Below are 19,211 nucleotides of genomic sequence, written 5' to 3' on the forward strand. Positions count from 1 at the left end.
CACCTCAGCCCCTAGTATCGAATCATACAGTTGTAATTGTTGTGTAAATGCATTATTTATTCCACCTCTGAGCAGCATTAAAGGGATACTCCACTTTTTTCGGAAATATGCTCATTTTACATCTCCCCCAGAGTTAAACAGTTGAGTTTTACCGTTTTAGAATCCATTCAGCCGAACTCCGGGTCTGACGGTACCACTTTTAGCATAGCTTAGCACAGATCATTGATTCTGATTAGTCCAGTAGCATTTCTTTCAAAATGACCAAAGAGTTTCAATATTTTTCCTATTTAAAACTTGACTCTTCTGTAGTTAAACCGTGTACTTAGATCGACGGAAAATGAAAAGTTGCGATTTTCTAAGCCTATATGACTAGGAACTACTCTCATTCCGGCGTAATAATCAAGGAACTGTGCGGCCGTACCATGGGTGCAGCAGGCGTAATGATATGACGCAGCGCCTGAAAATAGGTCTAATAGGTTAGACAAACTTAGTCCCGGTCACGTTGGAAGAAGTTACCGAGCTGGGGACTATTTTCAGGCGCTGCGTCATATCATTACGCCTGCTGCACTCATGGTACAGCCGCACAGTTCCTTGATTATTACGCTGGAATGAGAGTAGTTCCTAGCCATATAGGCTTAGAAAATCGCAACTTTTCATTTTCCGTCGATCTTAGTACACGGTTTAACTACAGAAGAGTCAAGTTTTAAATAGGAAAAATATTGAAACTCTTTGGTCATTTTGAAAGAAATGCTACTGGACTAATCAGAATCAATGATCTGTGCTAAGCTATGCTAAAAGTGGTACCGTCAGACCCGGAGTTCGGCTGAATGGATTCTAAAACGGTAAAACTCAACTGTTTAACTCTGGGGGAGATGTAAAATGAGCTTATTTCCGAAAAAAGTGGAGTATCCCTTTAAACCTGTGTAAAGACGCAAATGCCACATTTGAAGTGTAAAGTTGACACATGCTGTGCATGCACAGAAGGCTTAAGGCCTGTTCACACCAAGAACTATAAAGATAACTTTATTAACGATGTCGTTCTGTTTATTCTAAGCGCGTGCTTGTCTGCCGCTTTCTGATTGGCTGTCAATGTTTTTATCGTTCTGATAGTGATTCCAGCGATATCGTTTCTCTGTGCCGTTATCGTTATAGCTGTGGTGTGAACTCTGCTATTCTTTAATATTAAGAACGATTTTTAGAATTATATCTTTATCGTTATCTTTATAGTTATTGTCCTTGTTGTGAACGGGCCTTCAATGTAGTTGTTGTTGTTTTTATTATTTGGACAAAGTGTTCTGACAACAATATTTTCAGAACGTGATGTTATTTGTAAGCTAATCGAGGAATACGTGTTAACCTTCTTGGAATATTACAAATAAATATTTAAAGAATGTTATATTGTGTGTAAAAAATGAGGTTAGGAGAATGTTGCACTAACAACATAACCTTAGGCTAAATAACGGACGTTTTAGACACATTGCAAATCACTGTCTTGTTTTTATAACAGATTTGTTAGCTGGGTTGCTAGGCAGAGTGTCCTAAAGGTTGTTGCTATGTATTTTTAAGGATATTAACATTACAATTTAACACATCATTATGATTTTTATATGTAGGCTAGTGGTGGTCATAAGGTCTGTATTAGTTGGGACAGTGTTTGAGCAAATTTATCTTGGTTTTTACTTTACCTGCTCATCATCATCATCATCATCACAGCAGTAGCTCAATCACCTCATCAAGCTGAACAGCTGCAGCGAGTCTAGATCCTGACCAACACCACAACAATCCAACACTCGTCGTCACCGTCTATGGTCGTCACACACTGGGCTTTTCATGCTAAATGTTTATTTTAATCCATAATGAGTGTGTTGGAGATGAGGAGAGGCTGAACTCCTGCAGATTTGCAAAAGCAGCGGATGTTTTTCAGGTGAGTTTCAACATTCGTTCTAAACGCGAATCATTGAACGCTTCCAAAGTCAGTAAATTCTTCCCTACTTCTCACTTCTGGAGTCGCGATTACGAGCTTGCATTCAAGTGGGTTGCCTACTTGTAATCGGAAGGAAAGAGCAGGAATCATTGATGACACCAGGTTTATTTTCGCTTATTTATTAGGAAAATCTTATTTAACCCAAATTATATTTAGCGTCCCATTCATCTTGCTGACGATTCTCGATTTTAGGTAAAAATATAGGCTATTTTCGCTGTGTATAAAACATACATGATTTCAAAACACGGCATATAATCTTAATATTGTATTTGGCACTCTGGGTTGAACTGTCCACCAAAATAGGCATCACGTTAAACGCCATATTGCTTATTAAATGGAAAAATAAATAAATACTGTGAGGGAGTACCAATGAAATAGGTCATATTTTAATTGTATTTATGAGAGAGGTATTTTCAGTGTTTAATCAACTAAATCATTAACGGCAATATTGAAGAGACTATAGCCTCGTTTTCACACGAGAAACATTAAATATTTCAATTAATTTTATTCTACGTCGATTGAACGTTCGTCATGAATTTGTCAAACTTCTCCAGGTTTTTCGTCTGATTTCACTTAAAAATAAAAAAATGTCCCCTTGCGATTTTAAATTAGGCTGTGTCTAATCTAATCGTGTTCACGATTCTCTTATGTTGGTTAATGGACACATGACATGCCGTTAAATGTTGTTTGTAAATGTTTTGCTTAGGCCTATAGGCTATATGTTTTACTTCAGGGTAAAAAAAATAACTGGTTCTTGCTGCAAAAATTCCCCCAAATTTCAAACTATTGGGCAAATTAACTGAATAAACAAAACAACAATTAAACGAGCTGATACCACTGATCTATATAATGACATGTCATTCTATATAGATCAGTGGCTGATACGGAGAAACACTGCAATTTCGTTACTAAATGATTCCGCGTGTTTAAATGAATCATTTAATAAATGTCTCGCTCATTAAGACGCAGCTTGGCGCCATCTACTGGCAGTTTTAGTTTATTTTCTTCTTTTTTTTTTCATTACATATTTCTATATTCAAAATTGTAATAGTTTAAACATTAATCTCATAGAATTTCTGCAGTTGTAATTGCAGTGTAAATACAAGGGGGCAAATCGCACCTTAATGGAAAATATTTATCACTCTTTTAGATGTTTATTTATTAAATTTTTTTTAAATATAGCTTTTCATCCATTCTGTTTTAAAGAAAAGAAAATCCTAAGAAACTGCACTCATGTCTGGAGCACAAATGCTGCAGGACAAGATGCGCACACACACACACACACACACACACACACACACACACACACACACACACACACAGTGCACTTTAATTCTGCTCAATACTTAAACAAACCTTTTAACACTAAGTACACCATTAATTCTTTTTCAACATATTCCCATTTAAAGTGATAGTTTTCATTAGTTTCTCTCAGGTTTTCATGTAGTTCAGAAAAAATATTTTCCACACCAACTTGTGAAACCTGCTGAAGTGGCACAGCAAAGCTGGAGCACAAACATTAGAACCGGCATAACCATAATGAGGTTAATAAAACGTGAATTTTCTTCATATTTATAAAATCACTACTTGCTGCCCTGCTCTATTCTAATGTAATTCTAGCTGTTGCTTTTGTGTCTCTATTGCGCCACCAAGTGTTAAGATTCTGTTCTGTTATAAGAGGAAAGTAATGATCAATGATCTGACAATGCAACTGACTTGTAAGATTAGCACTGTATCAGGAACGGCTACTTTTTACCCACAATAAATATCCAACTAGTAAACGCATGACATATTCTTCATATTACATGTAAGTAGTAAATCTCTTCATGCATGCAATGTACATTAGTTTCATCTTGAGAAAACACACAACAGCTGAATACACACTCGAGGAAGACTGTAGTGTATGAAAGTGTTTATTCACAGAAGTGTTCCCTGAAAACATTGACCTCAGCTATACGAGTCTTAACAAATGTGCACATTTTATCAAAGGTCAAAGCCAGTGACCTTTCATACATCAAACACTGTGAGATATCCTCCCAGTTCACTATCTCAGAGGTATTCGAGCACCAAGAGTGACAGATCCATCTTTAACTCTTACCATCATCAACATCAGTCACCAAAACCAAGAGCTGCTAAAATGTAGAAAGACATGAGCTTCACTCAGGAGTGTTAAAGGCCTCGTTTCAACATCAGCATCTGCAGAACTACAGGCAACAACAAGATTTACTCTTCACTCGGGAGAGGCAATCAGCTCTTATTTAAGAATATTTTAATGACAAATAAAATTCACAAAAAATGTGCAGGTCACATTTCACCCCAAAATCATAAGCAAAAATCATAATAATAATAAAAAAAATAAATAAAAAAAAATCTCTCTCTATATATATCTATATGGACATTCCAAATATTCTCAAATTATTTTCACTAAATTTTTACTCCATTACAATAAAATGATTTACTGATTTAAACAAATTCTATTAGAGGCAGTACAACAGACATTTAAATGTGTTTAAATATACTAATAATAATAATAACATTAATAATAATAAATAATAATAATAGTTACAATTATTGAAATTATATTATTGTCCTAAATAATTGATACTGCCAAAAAAAGATCATTAAATGGTAAAGATCCATATAAATTTGGCTTCATTTTGTTAAAGCACAACAATGTATTTGCTTTGATTTTGAGGTGAAACGAGTGACTCTTTAAACGTTAAACGCGTTTCATCCGACAGTTTGTAACGGCTGTCATTCATACTGAAGCGAGCAGCATCTCTCCACCAGAACAGTTTCTTCTACACTTCACACTCCAGTTACAACTTGAAATACGAGACAGAATGAGAGACTTTGGACTGAAGGCAATTTGCTGTGGAGAAAAAAAGTTTGAGAAGTCAGTTCAGTGTTCAGACGCGATTAACACCAATCACTGTTTTGCTTGGCTGGCTGTAGCTCCGCCCCCAAGCTCTACTGACTGGCCAGCAGAAGTTCCGCCCTCCATTTTCTTTTGATTGGCCAGCAGAAGCTCCGCCCCCCAAGCTCTATTGACTGGCCAGCAGAAGCTCCGCCCCCCATGTTCTTTTGATCGGGCAGCAGAAGTTCCGCCCCCATTTTCTTTTGATTAGCCAGCAGAAGCCCCGCCCCATGTTCTTTTTATTGGCCAGCAGAAGCCCTGCCCTCAGGCTCTTTATTGGCCAGCAGAAGCCCCACCCTCATGCTCTTCTGATTGGCCAGCAGAAGCTCCACCCTCAGGCTCTTTATTGGCCAGCAGAAGCCCCACCCTCAGGCTCTTTATTGGCCAGCAGAAGCCCCGCCCTCAGGCTCTTTTGATTGGCCAGCAGAAGCCCCTCCCTCCGGCTCTTTATACATGCGACTCAGATGCTCCATCAAGGCCTCCAGTTCGGGATTCCCTCCGAGCTCCTCGATGAGCCGATACGCCTCCGCTTCCAGATCCCTCAGCGTGTGGCGCGTGTACGCGAACGATCCCACCTTCTCCAGGTAGTCGACGCAGTAGCGTTTAATATCCAGGTTCTCCGTGCGCTGCCTCAGGATATTCTGCACCTGCGTGCTCTCGGGACGGGACCAGATGGCGTGAATGGTGGGGAAGGAGAACTTTCCCTCCGTCAGGTCTTCGCAGAAGCTCTTGTTGGCGGTGTACTCTCGCGAATTCAGGTTGGCGTAGTCGTCCCGTATCTGAAAGTAAAGGCCTAAAGTGTCTAAAAGAGGCTTTAGATCATGTTTCCAGTCGGAGAAGAGCTGCATGAGTCCCACGGCGAGGCCGAAGAGCCCGCCGGTCTTCTGGAGCACCATGGCCCGGTACTCGCTCTCGCTGGGACAGGTGTACGTGTCCCGCCAGTGGATGTCCAGGCCCTGTCCACGGTGCAGCTCCAGAAGCTGCCGGGTGAAGACTCGCACCGCCTCGGGGTGCTCCAGCATCAGCACCTTCTCCAGGCCGAGGAAGTAGACGTAGTTGGCGGAGTTGATGACGGACGGGACGCCGTAGATGCTGTGGGCCACCGGATAGCCTCGCCGCAGCTTAGAGCTGTCCTCAATGTCGTCGATCAGCAGACTCGCATTGTGCAGCATCTCCGTCACCTCGATTATGACCTGAGGACACCAAAATAGAAGATCAACATGAAAACCAGATCAATGATATTCAGGTGTTTTACATGTATAAATAGAGTCTGAAATAATCAAATCATATTCGGAGCGAGTCAGAAACGTGCATTAGCAGATTAGAGCTGGGCGATAATATACACACACCACCGGCCAAAAGTTTGGAAACATTACTATTATGAATGATTTTGAAAGAAGCATTGATGCTTCTGCTCATCAAGCCTGCATTTATTTGATAAATACAACAACAACAAAATTAATATTGTGAAATATTATAATAATTTTAAATAAGTGTTCTCTATGTGAATATACAGTAAAGTGTAATGTATTCCTGTGATCAAAGCTGAATTTTCAGCATCATTACTCCAGTCTTCAGTGTCACATGATCCTTCAGAAATCACTCTAATATGACGATTTGATGATCAAGAAACATTTATGATTATTATCAGTGTTGAAACCACTTGTGCTGCTTCAGATTTGTGTGGAAACTGATACTTTTTTCAGGATTCATTACCAATCACTGTTTATCCATTTAGCACATCCTTGCTGAATAAAACAATTATTGATCCCACGTTTTGCTGTTCTTTTTTTTTTAAACTTGAAAACTAAAAATAATATTTCATATTTCTTGAGCATCAAATCATCATATTAGAGTGATTTGTGAAGGATCATGTGACACTGAAGACTGGAGTAATGATGCTGAAAATTCAGCTTTGATCACAGGAATAAATTACACTTTACTGTATATTCACATAGAAAACAGTTATTTTAAATTATTTTAATATTTCACAATATTACTGTATTTTTGATCAAATAAATGCAGCCTTGAGCAGAAGATACTTCTTTCAAAAACATTAAAATAATGTTTCCAAACTTGACTGGTATGTTATTATATATTATATCACAAATCTCACCTACCAGATTTTTATTTATTTATTTAAGGAAACAATTTAATTTAATCAATTTAAAACTAGAATATTATATCACTACGCAGTATTAAATAAATATAGGACCATTTAAAACTTAAAACCATTTGACATGCAACAGTAATCAATTTACTATGATAACTCACGGCTAATTTATTTATATAAAAAGGAAAAAAAATAAGTTTTCACTATTTTACATAAACATTAAATCGTGTTATATAAAAGTTATATTATCATTGCATTGCATAACTCAAGTTGTATATATTAGATCCAACTTTATCCACATACTATTTACAGTACTCACTTGAAGCAATATATACACTATAACCAATCTAGTTTATTTAGTTGCAAATGTACCAATTATTGCACAGCTTTTTATATAAAGTATGTCCAACTTTCAGCATTCATACATCAGTATACTTGCATAAATAGCCAATTTTAACTGCTTGCATCGTCATAAAATATAAGCTGTCACCCAGCTCTGCTAAATGCGCTATTAGAAACTATTATACATCGTGATTTTCTGTGAAGCTACTTTGAATTGTTGTGTACTGTGAAAAGCGCAACATAAAAAATTTGACTGACAACAATGATTGACAGGCCTACTCACCTGTCAATCAACAACTGCTTCTAAAGTAAAAACACATCTGAAATGCTGAAATACACTCATAAACAAGCCTGCAAACAATACTTTGGTATGACTGATATCATCATATCTGTGGCTCAGATCATGTGACGGGTCAGTTGTGAAGCGTATGTGATGTGTGTGTGCAATCACGAAAAATGTAATGCTAGATGTAAACACCAGTCCATCCCAGATGTGCAGCAGAGATGTGTATTGACCACATGAGTTGTAATGTAGGTGATGGCCTGCAGAGAGCAGCAGCGGCTCACACACACACACACACACACACACACACACACACTGCACTGTATTACACAGGAGTGTTTACAATCAGGGTGTGTCTGAAATGCAGACTCTCCATCAGTGTGTGTTCAGTGAAGGTCACACACACACACACACACACACACACGTTCACAAGACTCTTCCTGAGAGCAGAACTACATCGCTGATCATTAGATGCACGATTATTGTGTAGGAAAAAGGCGTTTGTCTTAAACTGCAGAAACTTTGTTGCACACACACACACACACACACACACACACACACACACACACACACACAGGCCTACTGAGAGTACACATTTATACATATACAATTAAATCATTCTTGGAAACGAGATCCAAAATTATATTTAAATTAAATTAAATTAAATGCAAATCTAAATTTAATGTAGTAATTATTAAAACAACAACAACAACAACGTACTACTAATAAATACAGAAAAAAAAAAAATGAAATTACCATTTGTATGCAACTAATTAAATCTTAATGACCGCCCACTGCTATTTCTTTTTATTAATATAATGAAAAAAAGTCATAACTTCACTCCAAAGAAATACATTCATTGTATTTTACACATATTAAATCTAAACCAAGGTTTCCTTTTGGGAAGATAACAGGCGAGTATATTTTTAATAAAAAAATATATATAATAATAATAATAATAATAATAATAATAATAATAATAATAATAATAATAATAATATTATATATATATGTATATATATATATATATAAAAGACACACACACACACACACACACACACACACACACACACACACACACACACACACACACACACACACAGACACACACACAGAGAGTAGTCCTCAAAACCTTTCAAAGTTATACATGAATGTTTAACAATACCTGTTCTTGTCTTATAGGACATCTTTGAACTTTTTTGATCCACTTCAAATGTTGACAACTGTAATATATAATATAATAGTAAAATGTACAATTTATTATTGTCACTTGTTCTAATCAATTTAAAATCATCATAATCAGGCGTGACACTGAAAAAAAAAAAGTCAGTGTAGACCAATATAATAGTTATTTTTTTAATGCATCAGTAATTAAATCTCTATGATAGCCTACTGCAGAAAAAAACTTTACATTTATATAATGTAAAATACATTATGTAAAATGCAGCAGCACAACACACACTCTCTCTCACACACACTCTCTCAAAATCTATCTACATTAATATTTTTCACAATATAGTACAAGAGAGAATATATAATCTCTCAATTATATAAATTCTATATATGATATAAACGCTTATATCGAATACCATAAATCCAGAAAGAACAGGTGAAGATCTTGACAAGTGAATCTGCGTTCAGCACTGAAACACACACACACACACACACACACACACACACACACACACACACACACACACACACACACACACACACACACACTCGAGCGCTGATAGGGAACATATGGTGAGCAGAGGGGAGGCTGGGTAACGGATTCACTTGTTAAAGTGATCATCGATGACACCGGAGCTTGAGTCGAGCTGTGTGTGTGTGTGTGTGTGTGTGTGTGTGTGTGTGCGCGCTGCGTCAGCGCTCTGAACACGACCTCAGATGACCTGTTACTCCACAGACAGAACAACAAACACACTTTTACTGACTACACACACACACACACACACACACACACAGTAAATCGCAGCGTGAGCCAAAACAAATCCATGCAACCTGCGGATACTCAAAATATTTAGGCCTACATTTAATATTCATGCATTTGAAGTTGATACAACATTTCCATTCATTTAAATTACAGTTTTATCAAACTAATAATTGCATACGCCAGTCATGCAGATTTCTGCAACAGTGCCAATAAACTGAATGCATTTTAAAAACACAATAACCAGGTTTATATATTTGTCAATCAGATTTGTTTCAATCCAATACACTAACTAATTGAATAGTGCTTGATTCACAGCTAGCCATTTATTAACCATGTTCATATACGTAATTGTTGAATGAACAGATTCTAAGAAATAAATATTTGTGCAAATTTGAGTGCAGAAATCTTACCCGTTTAATTTATTTATGACTAATAAATATGCATCAGATATATACATATGAAGAGTTCCATCTGAAATTTTCTAGAATGATTTTTATCAAGCTCATATATGTGACCCTGGATCACGTCACCAGTCTCGAGTCGCACGGGTTTATCTGTGGCAATAGCCAACTATACATGGTATGGGTCAAAATTATAGATTTTTCTTTTATGCCAAAAATCATTAGGATATTAAGTAAAGATCATGTTTCATTAAGATATTTTGTAAATTTCCTACCGTAAATATATAAAACATGTATTTTTGTGAGTGAATGCAGCACAATCGCCAACATAAATGCACAACTTTAAAGGAGATTTTCTCAATTGGTTTATTTTTTTGCACCCTCAGATTCCAGATCTTCAATAGTTGTATCTCTGCCAAATATTGTCCTATCCTAACAAATCACACATCAATGGAAAGCTTATTTATTCAGCTTTCAGATGATGTATACATCTCAATTTAAAAAAATTGACCCATGTGACTGGTTTTGTGGTCCAGGGTCACATGTAAGTTCAGTAATTTCACTTAAATGACAATGGATAGGTCATTTTCATTGGCATTTAAGTGAAATTACTGAATTTAAATATACAAGCTTGATAAAAATGATAATTCTAGAAGAAAATTTCATATATACTTCATATATAAAAAAAAGACATGAATCCTTAACTTTTTTTTTTTTTTAATGCTACATGCTGTGAAACAGGCCTTTTGATTTTCTAAAAGTCTAGAGGACCAGAACTGCATTTAGACAAAGTCCACCAGACTGTAGAAACCTTCTTTAAGACAGACTTGAACTTTTCTTTACTTGAAAACAACAGAACGAGAAAACTCAACATGGAAACACAACAAAAGCTGCGGCACCGGAACCTCCACCAGGGGGCGTCAGTGTTGGCTTCCGACACACACACACACACACGCGCACACGCGCACACGCGCACACGCGCACACGCGCACACACACACACACACACACACACACACACACACACACACACACACACACACACACACACACACACACACACACACACACACACACACACACACACACACACACACACACACACACACACACACACACACACACACACACACACACACACACACACACACACACACACACACACACACACACACACACACACACACACACACACACACGGTGAACGGAGGGAAAGGAACACCGCCAGCAGAAAGATTTCCGAGACGAGGGTTGACCTTAACGAGTGTGTATGCAGAGCTGCTCTGAGAAGCTCTCGCACAGAAGCTGAAGCGCTGACAGTAAAGCAGTGGAAGCGTCTGAGACGTGTGACCAGAGTCAGACGTTTATCCTGAAAACATGCTGCTTATAGTGAGATGCCTCTATAAACACACACACACACACACACACCTCGGATTCACTGCATATCAGTGTGACATCTGTAAGAACAAGCGCTGACTCTGAGGTGTTAAACTATCTTACGGTCTGAATTCCTTCCAAGATTAGGATTACTACTGAATTTGTCTGCATTTAAGAAGCATTACATCATCCTTCGATGACATCATCCATGTTACTTGCTCGCTTGCAAATGCCAGCAAAAAATAAATACAAATCTTAATCAGCCTCTGGTCGTTTTCGGCCTACAGCGACTTAAACATGGTCGGTGTGAACACAGGTTTGAGTCTGAATTAACTAAATCATGTTGGGTAAAGAGACCTGATGTAACTGTCGCAGTCGAGCAAAGAGATCAAACTGAATGGGTTTCAGAGTATCTGCCCATGCGGTCAATACCTGTATCCCTTAAAACTCATCTTTGATCACCAGAATGACATATTTAAACCATTTTTTTCCTTAAAACAATTCATGCCTTAAAATATCTTGAATGTAACTCGACACCCTTGCCTCATTTAGTATGCGCTGTTCTATGAATATGCAAATGAGCCCCGCCTCCACTCACTCACTCAGCTCAGAGATCCACTCGTTGACGATCACACGTTGATCTGATTGGTTACAAGGTAGTTTGTGACGTCAGAAACACCAGCGATTTCAAAGCGTGTGTTTGAGACTGTCTTTGGTTCACTGCAGTTTTAAGGAGGAAATACTCAGCAATGGTGTCGACTTATGAACTTACACATGGTTTGTCTTAAAGCACATTAAAAACACCACATAGACACAAACAACATTTAAAAGCTGGATTTTCACCACAGGGGGACTTTTAGACTAATTCTTTATAAGCATCGACATTATTTTATGACTACAAAGTAATACAATTAGTTTATGAATTTTCACAATGCAAATCAACAACCTAAAAATTAAAAATAGGTTGCATTTCCTTTATTCAAAATATAATTTTGTGTTTTTGCTTTTTTTGGGGTGGAAATGACATGGACATATTTTTTGGGGGGGGGGGTTCACCCACTTTTATTGAATTATTTGATTAAATTCTGACGTCTGACTGAAGTGCATTAACTCAGATATATTATAACAAGGTCCAAACACAAACTCCTGAGAAATTCCCAAAACATCTCATGAAAACAGGATTTCTGCCACTTCATATTCAACAAAATTATTGATCTTGAATGAACTGGACGATGACAAATTTTTGCAGAACTGCTTTATAGAAGATGAAATTAATATTTGATGATCTTTACAACCGAACAACATCCGAAATGCATAATTTTCCTGTTATCACTGTAAAGCTGCTTTGAAACAAACTATTGTATAAAGCGTTATAGAAATAAAGCTGACTTGACTACTTTGAACCCTCTTCACTTATTCACACACACACACACACACACACACACACACACACACACACACACACACACACGAAACTGGGTGAGAGAACAAGTCCTCTAGTCTAAAGAAATATAGTGCTCAGCAAGAAACAGTCAATATTTGGTTTCAGGCAGAAAATCCATGTTTGTGAGGAAACAGTGGCACTATTCAGTGAACATCCAATACGAGTATTATCAGCTCAGGGTTTATGATTCATATTTTCATATTTCAGTTTAACATGAGCTGAATCGTGAATGAGAAGCGGCCGGTCACTGTGTTCGCTGAAGACATGCTGACGGGTTCATGAAGAGTTTACAGCCAGATAAACTAAACCACGCCACAGGGAGGACTCAACCAGACGGGTCACAAACATGAGCAACCGCTTGATTACCAACCAGCCCTCGGATATGATTCAGAAACGGCCCTCCGCACAGATATCGTGAGGACACAGAAATAGCCACCGCTTCAGATCATTACAGTGACGTCAACACTCGCCAGAGGAAAGACTTGAACATGAAAGCTGAACACACACAATCATCAGGTTATTACACACAATTACTGAAATATCCTTCAGATGATGCTCCTTAAAAATGGTTTGGAAAAAATATACACTAAAATGGTTACTGCGACATGACATCATTCCAAATGCCTATTTTCTTTCTGACAATGATTTGAGGAAAAAAGTGATTTATAAAAAAAAAAAAAAAAAATTAAGAAATGTTTTTTTTTTTTTTGCTTGTTTTTAGGTTGAACAATTGAGCAAAAAATCTGTGATTTATATACATTTTTCTATATAATAACTATTTTTATTTAATGATTTATTATATAAAATTAAATAATTACTGAAATATTATAATAATAATAATAATAATAATAATAGTAATATTACTGCACTGTAAAATAAGTATTGTTAAAGAGTAATTTAACAGTACAACTGTAAAATTACAATACTACCATTTATGTCTTAATTTCTTCATTTTGAAATGAGAGCTTACATTACCCATGTTTCCATCACCCTGTTTTTATTGCGCATTTTGAAGTATCGCATCAGAAACGAGAGATGGAAGCACCAAATTTCGAGGAGGAGGTCTTTGACTAGTGCGAAAAAAGAAAAAAAAAAGTTAATGCAAATAATAGGAGATGTTAACGCATTTGCCGAATAAATTCTGACGTAGCGAACATTAAACCCATGTGACTAATCTGCTGTTTCCGCTGACGGTGTTTTATTTACGGTTGGTTGCTAGGTTACCAATACCACCGGCATCCGCTCGAACATCTTGATGGAAACGCACCAACACTGAAAAAAAAAAAAAAATGATTCATTGAATTTAATCAATTTTTTTTATTGTAAGTGGTTGCACACAATTGATTTTATCTACACTTAAACAAATGCATTAAGTTGAACTAAAATTAAGTTCAACTTAATGCATTTGTTTAAATGTAGCTAAAATCAATTGTTTGCAACCACTTACGATAATTTAATAAAATTCAACGAATCATTTTTTTCAGTGTAATTCGCTTTTTTTTTTTTTTTTGCGAACTTTGAAAAGATTCGCTTCACGTTTGTCGCCTGAATGGAAACCCAGCTAATGAAAAAAATGCATTAATTTACATAAATCACAGATTTTTTTTTGTTTTAATAGTTTCTCCTTTGTTTTAATTAATCGTTGCAGAATGTCTGAGCTCCAGTTTTTCACATAACCAACAAGAGGATGTGATTTTATACTAGCAACAGCAAGCTCCAAAAATGGCAAAAAAGCACAGCAAAAGTCGCCCATGAGGCGCGTGCACTATATTTAACGGCTTCTGAAGTCATTCAATACATCTATTCTAAAACGTCTGATATTTCACTGACAATCCTACCGTTCCCTAAAGCTCTGAAATAGACAATACAATCATATGCACTACAAAAATAGAGCACTGACGCCATTGCTTCTCATGTGTCACTGCAATCAAACACTGAGAGTTGCAGCGGAGGGGAAGATTGAATAAAGACTCGTCATCTGTTCCTCACACATGCACAACTTGTACGGTTCATTTTCAGATCTTGACTCATGAGTGAGTCCATTAGTGACTTCAGAGAAAAGAAACATCACTTACTTAATTGACTAGAAAATGAATGCATATTAAATCATTCAATCAAAATGTTCCTGCAATGTCGAAATATGAGTGATGGACACTCATCGAATTTGAGGCTCGTATACTAAATGATTTTGAGTTTCAGACTTCAAGTGAATTTCTGTCAAAGCAAACGACCAGGCATTTACAACAGCTTCATGATCAAAATATCTACTTTATTAGAAACTAAACTAATGACATCTTCAGAATTACAAGATTCTTGCCTTCATCACAACAAACACAATGAGTGTAAAAACTGTCCCGTATTATGAACATGAAAATTGCTTGAATGATCCAAAATTCACACCAAAAAACCCTTACCTGATATAAACAACCCTTATAATGATTCAACTAGAGCTTCTACACAGCACACGCATCCAAAGGGAAGATGTTTTCCATTCACGAGATCAAATAAACGTGGAAGCGGAGACGACAGGCTCCGTAAAACAGCGTAACTGACACGAACGCCTGACTTTCCCCTGCCAGAAGAGCTTTAATGAAATATTCAGGATAAAAGGAGAGCTGTTGAACAGCCGGGCGAATGTGATCTGACGGACTTAGCAGATAACATAACGCACTGACGGAGATCAGCTGATTCACAATGACAAGATTAGCATAGCTTAGTGCAGTACGATCACTCGCAGACTAAAAGCCTTCAGTACGTTTGCTAGCTTAATGCTAATTAACAACGCTCGCTATAACAATATATCTGTCACGTCACATCATACATGCACACAACTTAAAGTCAGCATGAAACAAGTCTTTTGTTCCCTATTTGTGACGTGTATCTCAGAGTGAAACGCTTGCTGGAACAAGAACACATGTAGGGCGGGGCTTAAATGGTTGTGGTTTGCTATTGGTGGATCTCATGTGATTGACAGGTTGCCCCGCCCTCGTCATCAAAGAAGAGATTCTGCAAGAGGAAGTGATTCTGATTAAGGTTACGAGTAGGGACGCACAATATATCGGTATCGGACGATATACGTTTATTTTTTATGTTATCGTTATCGGCCTGATAAGAAACTTTGGCCGATATATTAAAGCTGATGAATAATGGATTATTTCCTTCAGCTGAGACACTTCAGATGTGCAATGTTGAACATGATGGTTTTTAAATTGCTTGACATATGATTCAAAAAAAGGAAAATACGGTTCAGTGCAACATGTGCGGTCATATCGGCTACATAAAATTATAATGAGAACATTATAATTGTGTGTTTTGGGACATGGATTTTAATGGTGAGACTTTTTTGTATTCAGGCTCTCAAAAATTATATAAAAATTTGGATTTATCGGCAAATATATCGGTTATCGGCTTTCAAATATAACGAATTATCGGTATTGGCCAAAATTTTTATATAGATATATAGTTCAGATGCAAAAGTCTCTAAGTGCCATCAGAAATTCTCTTCTAGAATGATCATTTTTATCAATCTCGTATATTTAAGTTCAGTAATTTCACTTAAATGTCAATGATGGTGGAACAACTAAATACTTGAAATCGTTTAAGTTGTGGGCCCTGAATCTATACTCTATGGAAGTTTAACGTTTTGAATGGAATTATGGACATAAATAAACTTTTCCATGATATTCAAATTTTTTGGAAAGGGTCTGTATATATAAAGGTTTTGCCTGTAGTGCTGTTGTAGAGTTAAACCATATAAATAGACTTGTATCCACTCATCTTGTGTATTGTATTTGAAGACTTCCAAAGTCAAACGATAGCCTTGTTTCAGAAGCAGACCCTAATTTAAGACGATCACTGATAATCAATACTGTAGCTCATTTATGCATTGTGCTTTCTGCATCATGACAGGTCAGAACCAAAGCAGGGCTCAGTATTAAGGTCACGTGAATTCAAAATGGAAAATATTTTTATTTATTTATGGAATATTTCAGTATTTATTATAAATGATTTATCTGTGCACATCATTATCTTGTTAAATGCATGTGGCCCGTAATCTTGAATCAGAATAACTTGCAGCGAAACCTCTTCTGAGATGATGATGAGGGCGGGGCAACCTGTCACTCACATGAGATGCATCCAATAGCAAACCACAACCATCCAATCAATTCCTCTCAGACAAAATCAAGCCCCGCCCACATTTGTTCATGTTCATGTAGCCGTTTAACTCCGATATACGTCACAAACGGGGAGAAAAGACTAGCACAGCGTAACATTTAACCAAAATGTAGAAACTAATAGTCTAATGACTGTCTGTAGTCTGTACTAATAATCCAAATGGTTCAGAAGGAACAAAGAATTCATAATGTTGCAGTGGCGTTTGGAGCAGATGACATCAATCCTGGCACAAACAGGTGCTGCGTTTTTTAACTGAACACAAATGTGAATGAGATTTGACAGCTGTGGCAAAAGATTATCAATCAATAACGACTTAATTTCAGTCTGTTTTCAGTCTGACTTTAATTTCAGTCTCCACACGAATATAACATCGGTATAACTTCAGAAGACTTGTAGCCTAGGCACTTTTATGATGCTTAGAGTAATTCTGGAGCTTGACAGGGTTAGTAAATAAAAATTGTGTACCAAAAAGAAAATGTGCACACACACACACACACATTAGTGCTGTCACTTTTGTGAAAAAATCCTGTTAGATTTTTGAGGCATAAGTGTTCATTGAATCGATTGTAAAATCGATTTTCCATGTCTAAAGACGTTTCCATTTTAAATGCCAAATATGGTCAAATCCACAGACAACTAACAGGCATGAGGACGAACGTAATGAGGGCGCGCTGCGCTTGAGACGCACAAGTCTGCAATATTCCTGATGATTTATTGGCGTGAAGTTTCGTGCACAATGACAAACAGGAGTGCAACATTCTGGAAAAACAATAAGCAGAGTGGACTACCGTAACATCACTGACAAACATCACTGCAGTCTTCAACATGGCTGTGTTTACCATTAGAAATGTCAAACAAATTTCACCTTCATAGGCGACTGTAGCCCGAATCTGTGTCTGTATGCATGAGACTGCCTGAATACCGGCAGAATTCACATGTTTTTTTGTAAAAGGAGACACATTATGCAGAAGTATAATCTGCTGTTGTGTGTGTGTGTGTGTGTGTGTGTGTGTGTGTGTGTGTGTGTGTGTGTGTGTGTGTGTGTGTGTGTGTGTGTCAGAGCCTGCAGTCGCTGTGTGACGCGTGTTCGCTGCGGGCGTATCGTGACGAGCTGGACGCGCTCCGAGAGAAGACCGTTAAAATCGATTACCCATTTTCGTTTTCGAAACTTGTGTTGGCTGGTCCGATCGATTGTGCAATTGATTTTTGAACGCAAAGTGACAGCCCTAATATATATACACACACCTTTATAATATATAATAATAATAATAAATACTTTCATTATACAGAAAACATATTTTGCCTAATTTTCTCTATTCTGCAAAATACAAAATGAGGTCGGAGTTTCATGATTGCGAGTAAATGACAAAATCAATCACTGATCAAGAAAAGCTTCAGGGATCCTGCATGTGCGTTTATTTCTCTCTCTGCTGTAACACTATCCTCCGGCAAACTCAATCTGAAGGGCAGAATGCTGAAAATGGCCCATGATGTGATGGATAACAGCTCAAATCTATTTGCATTGATCATTTTCAGTCTCTGCCATGCCAGTGCAGGAAAAAACTAAAGACAAAACAGGAAATGTAGCTTTGTAGAAATTGTATTTGTGCTTGCACACACACACACACACACACACACACAAAAAAAAACATTTCGTAAATTAAGAAATCGTAAATATTATGCCATGCAAATTGAGGTTATGACATCACAATCATCTGACCACCAACAATTAGCTACATATAAATATCATAACCAAGTCCATTTACATATAAATGTATTAAAGGTGCAGCAGCAATTCAGAAACAGGCAAAGGTCAGAGAGAGGCTGGGAAACGATCATGTAAAAGCTTCATTACTGCTACAAGAAAACTTCATTAACATAAGTCATGTTAACTGTTAGGAAACATTTAGACTACTTGGTGATTCAAGACCAAAGCCAGTGTAATGCGATAACAACTGTTCTCTTAATGATCACACAAAGACAGTAGGTTGTTAAAAGGTCTTTCAGAAAGCAGCGCAGAGCATCCAAAGGCAGGTTTTCTGCCAAGTTCTTGAGCAGAGCAGAAGTTAAACGCATCTGCTGCTTCATGTCTGTTTAAACCTTGCCCTCGGCAGACACACAAATCAGAGAGATGCTATCTAAACCAAGTCTGTCAATATGCAGATTAATTCAGCCCTCCAAAAATACATAGCTTATGCATATTAAAATAAACCATCATATTACAATATTTTAAACTGTA

The 19,211-nt window shown here is 37.1% G+C and overlaps 1 protein-coding gene across 1 annotated transcript in view; it reads right to left on the reverse strand.

Moving 5' to 3' along the window:
• Window positions 1–3,881: 3,881 nt before the first annotated feature.
• Window positions 3,882–19,211, reverse strand: part of ggps1 (geranylgeranyl diphosphate synthase 1) — a 30,008-nt gene continuing 14,678 nt past the window's right edge. Inside the window, exon 4 of the mRNA XM_084390532.1 lies at window positions 3,882–6,094. Within this exon, the coding sequence (XP_084246658.1) occupies window positions 5,279–6,094 (816 nt within the window). The 3' untranslated portion in view covers window positions 3,882–5,278. The remainder of the gene's footprint in view (window positions 6,095–19,211) is intronic.

The sequence above is a fragment of the Rutilus rutilus genome (genome assembly GCF_951802725.1).
Source record: "Rutilus rutilus genome assembly, chromosome: 20".
NCBI classification, from domain to species: Eukaryota; Metazoa; Chordata; class Actinopteri; order Cypriniformes; family Leuciscidae; genus Rutilus; species Rutilus rutilus.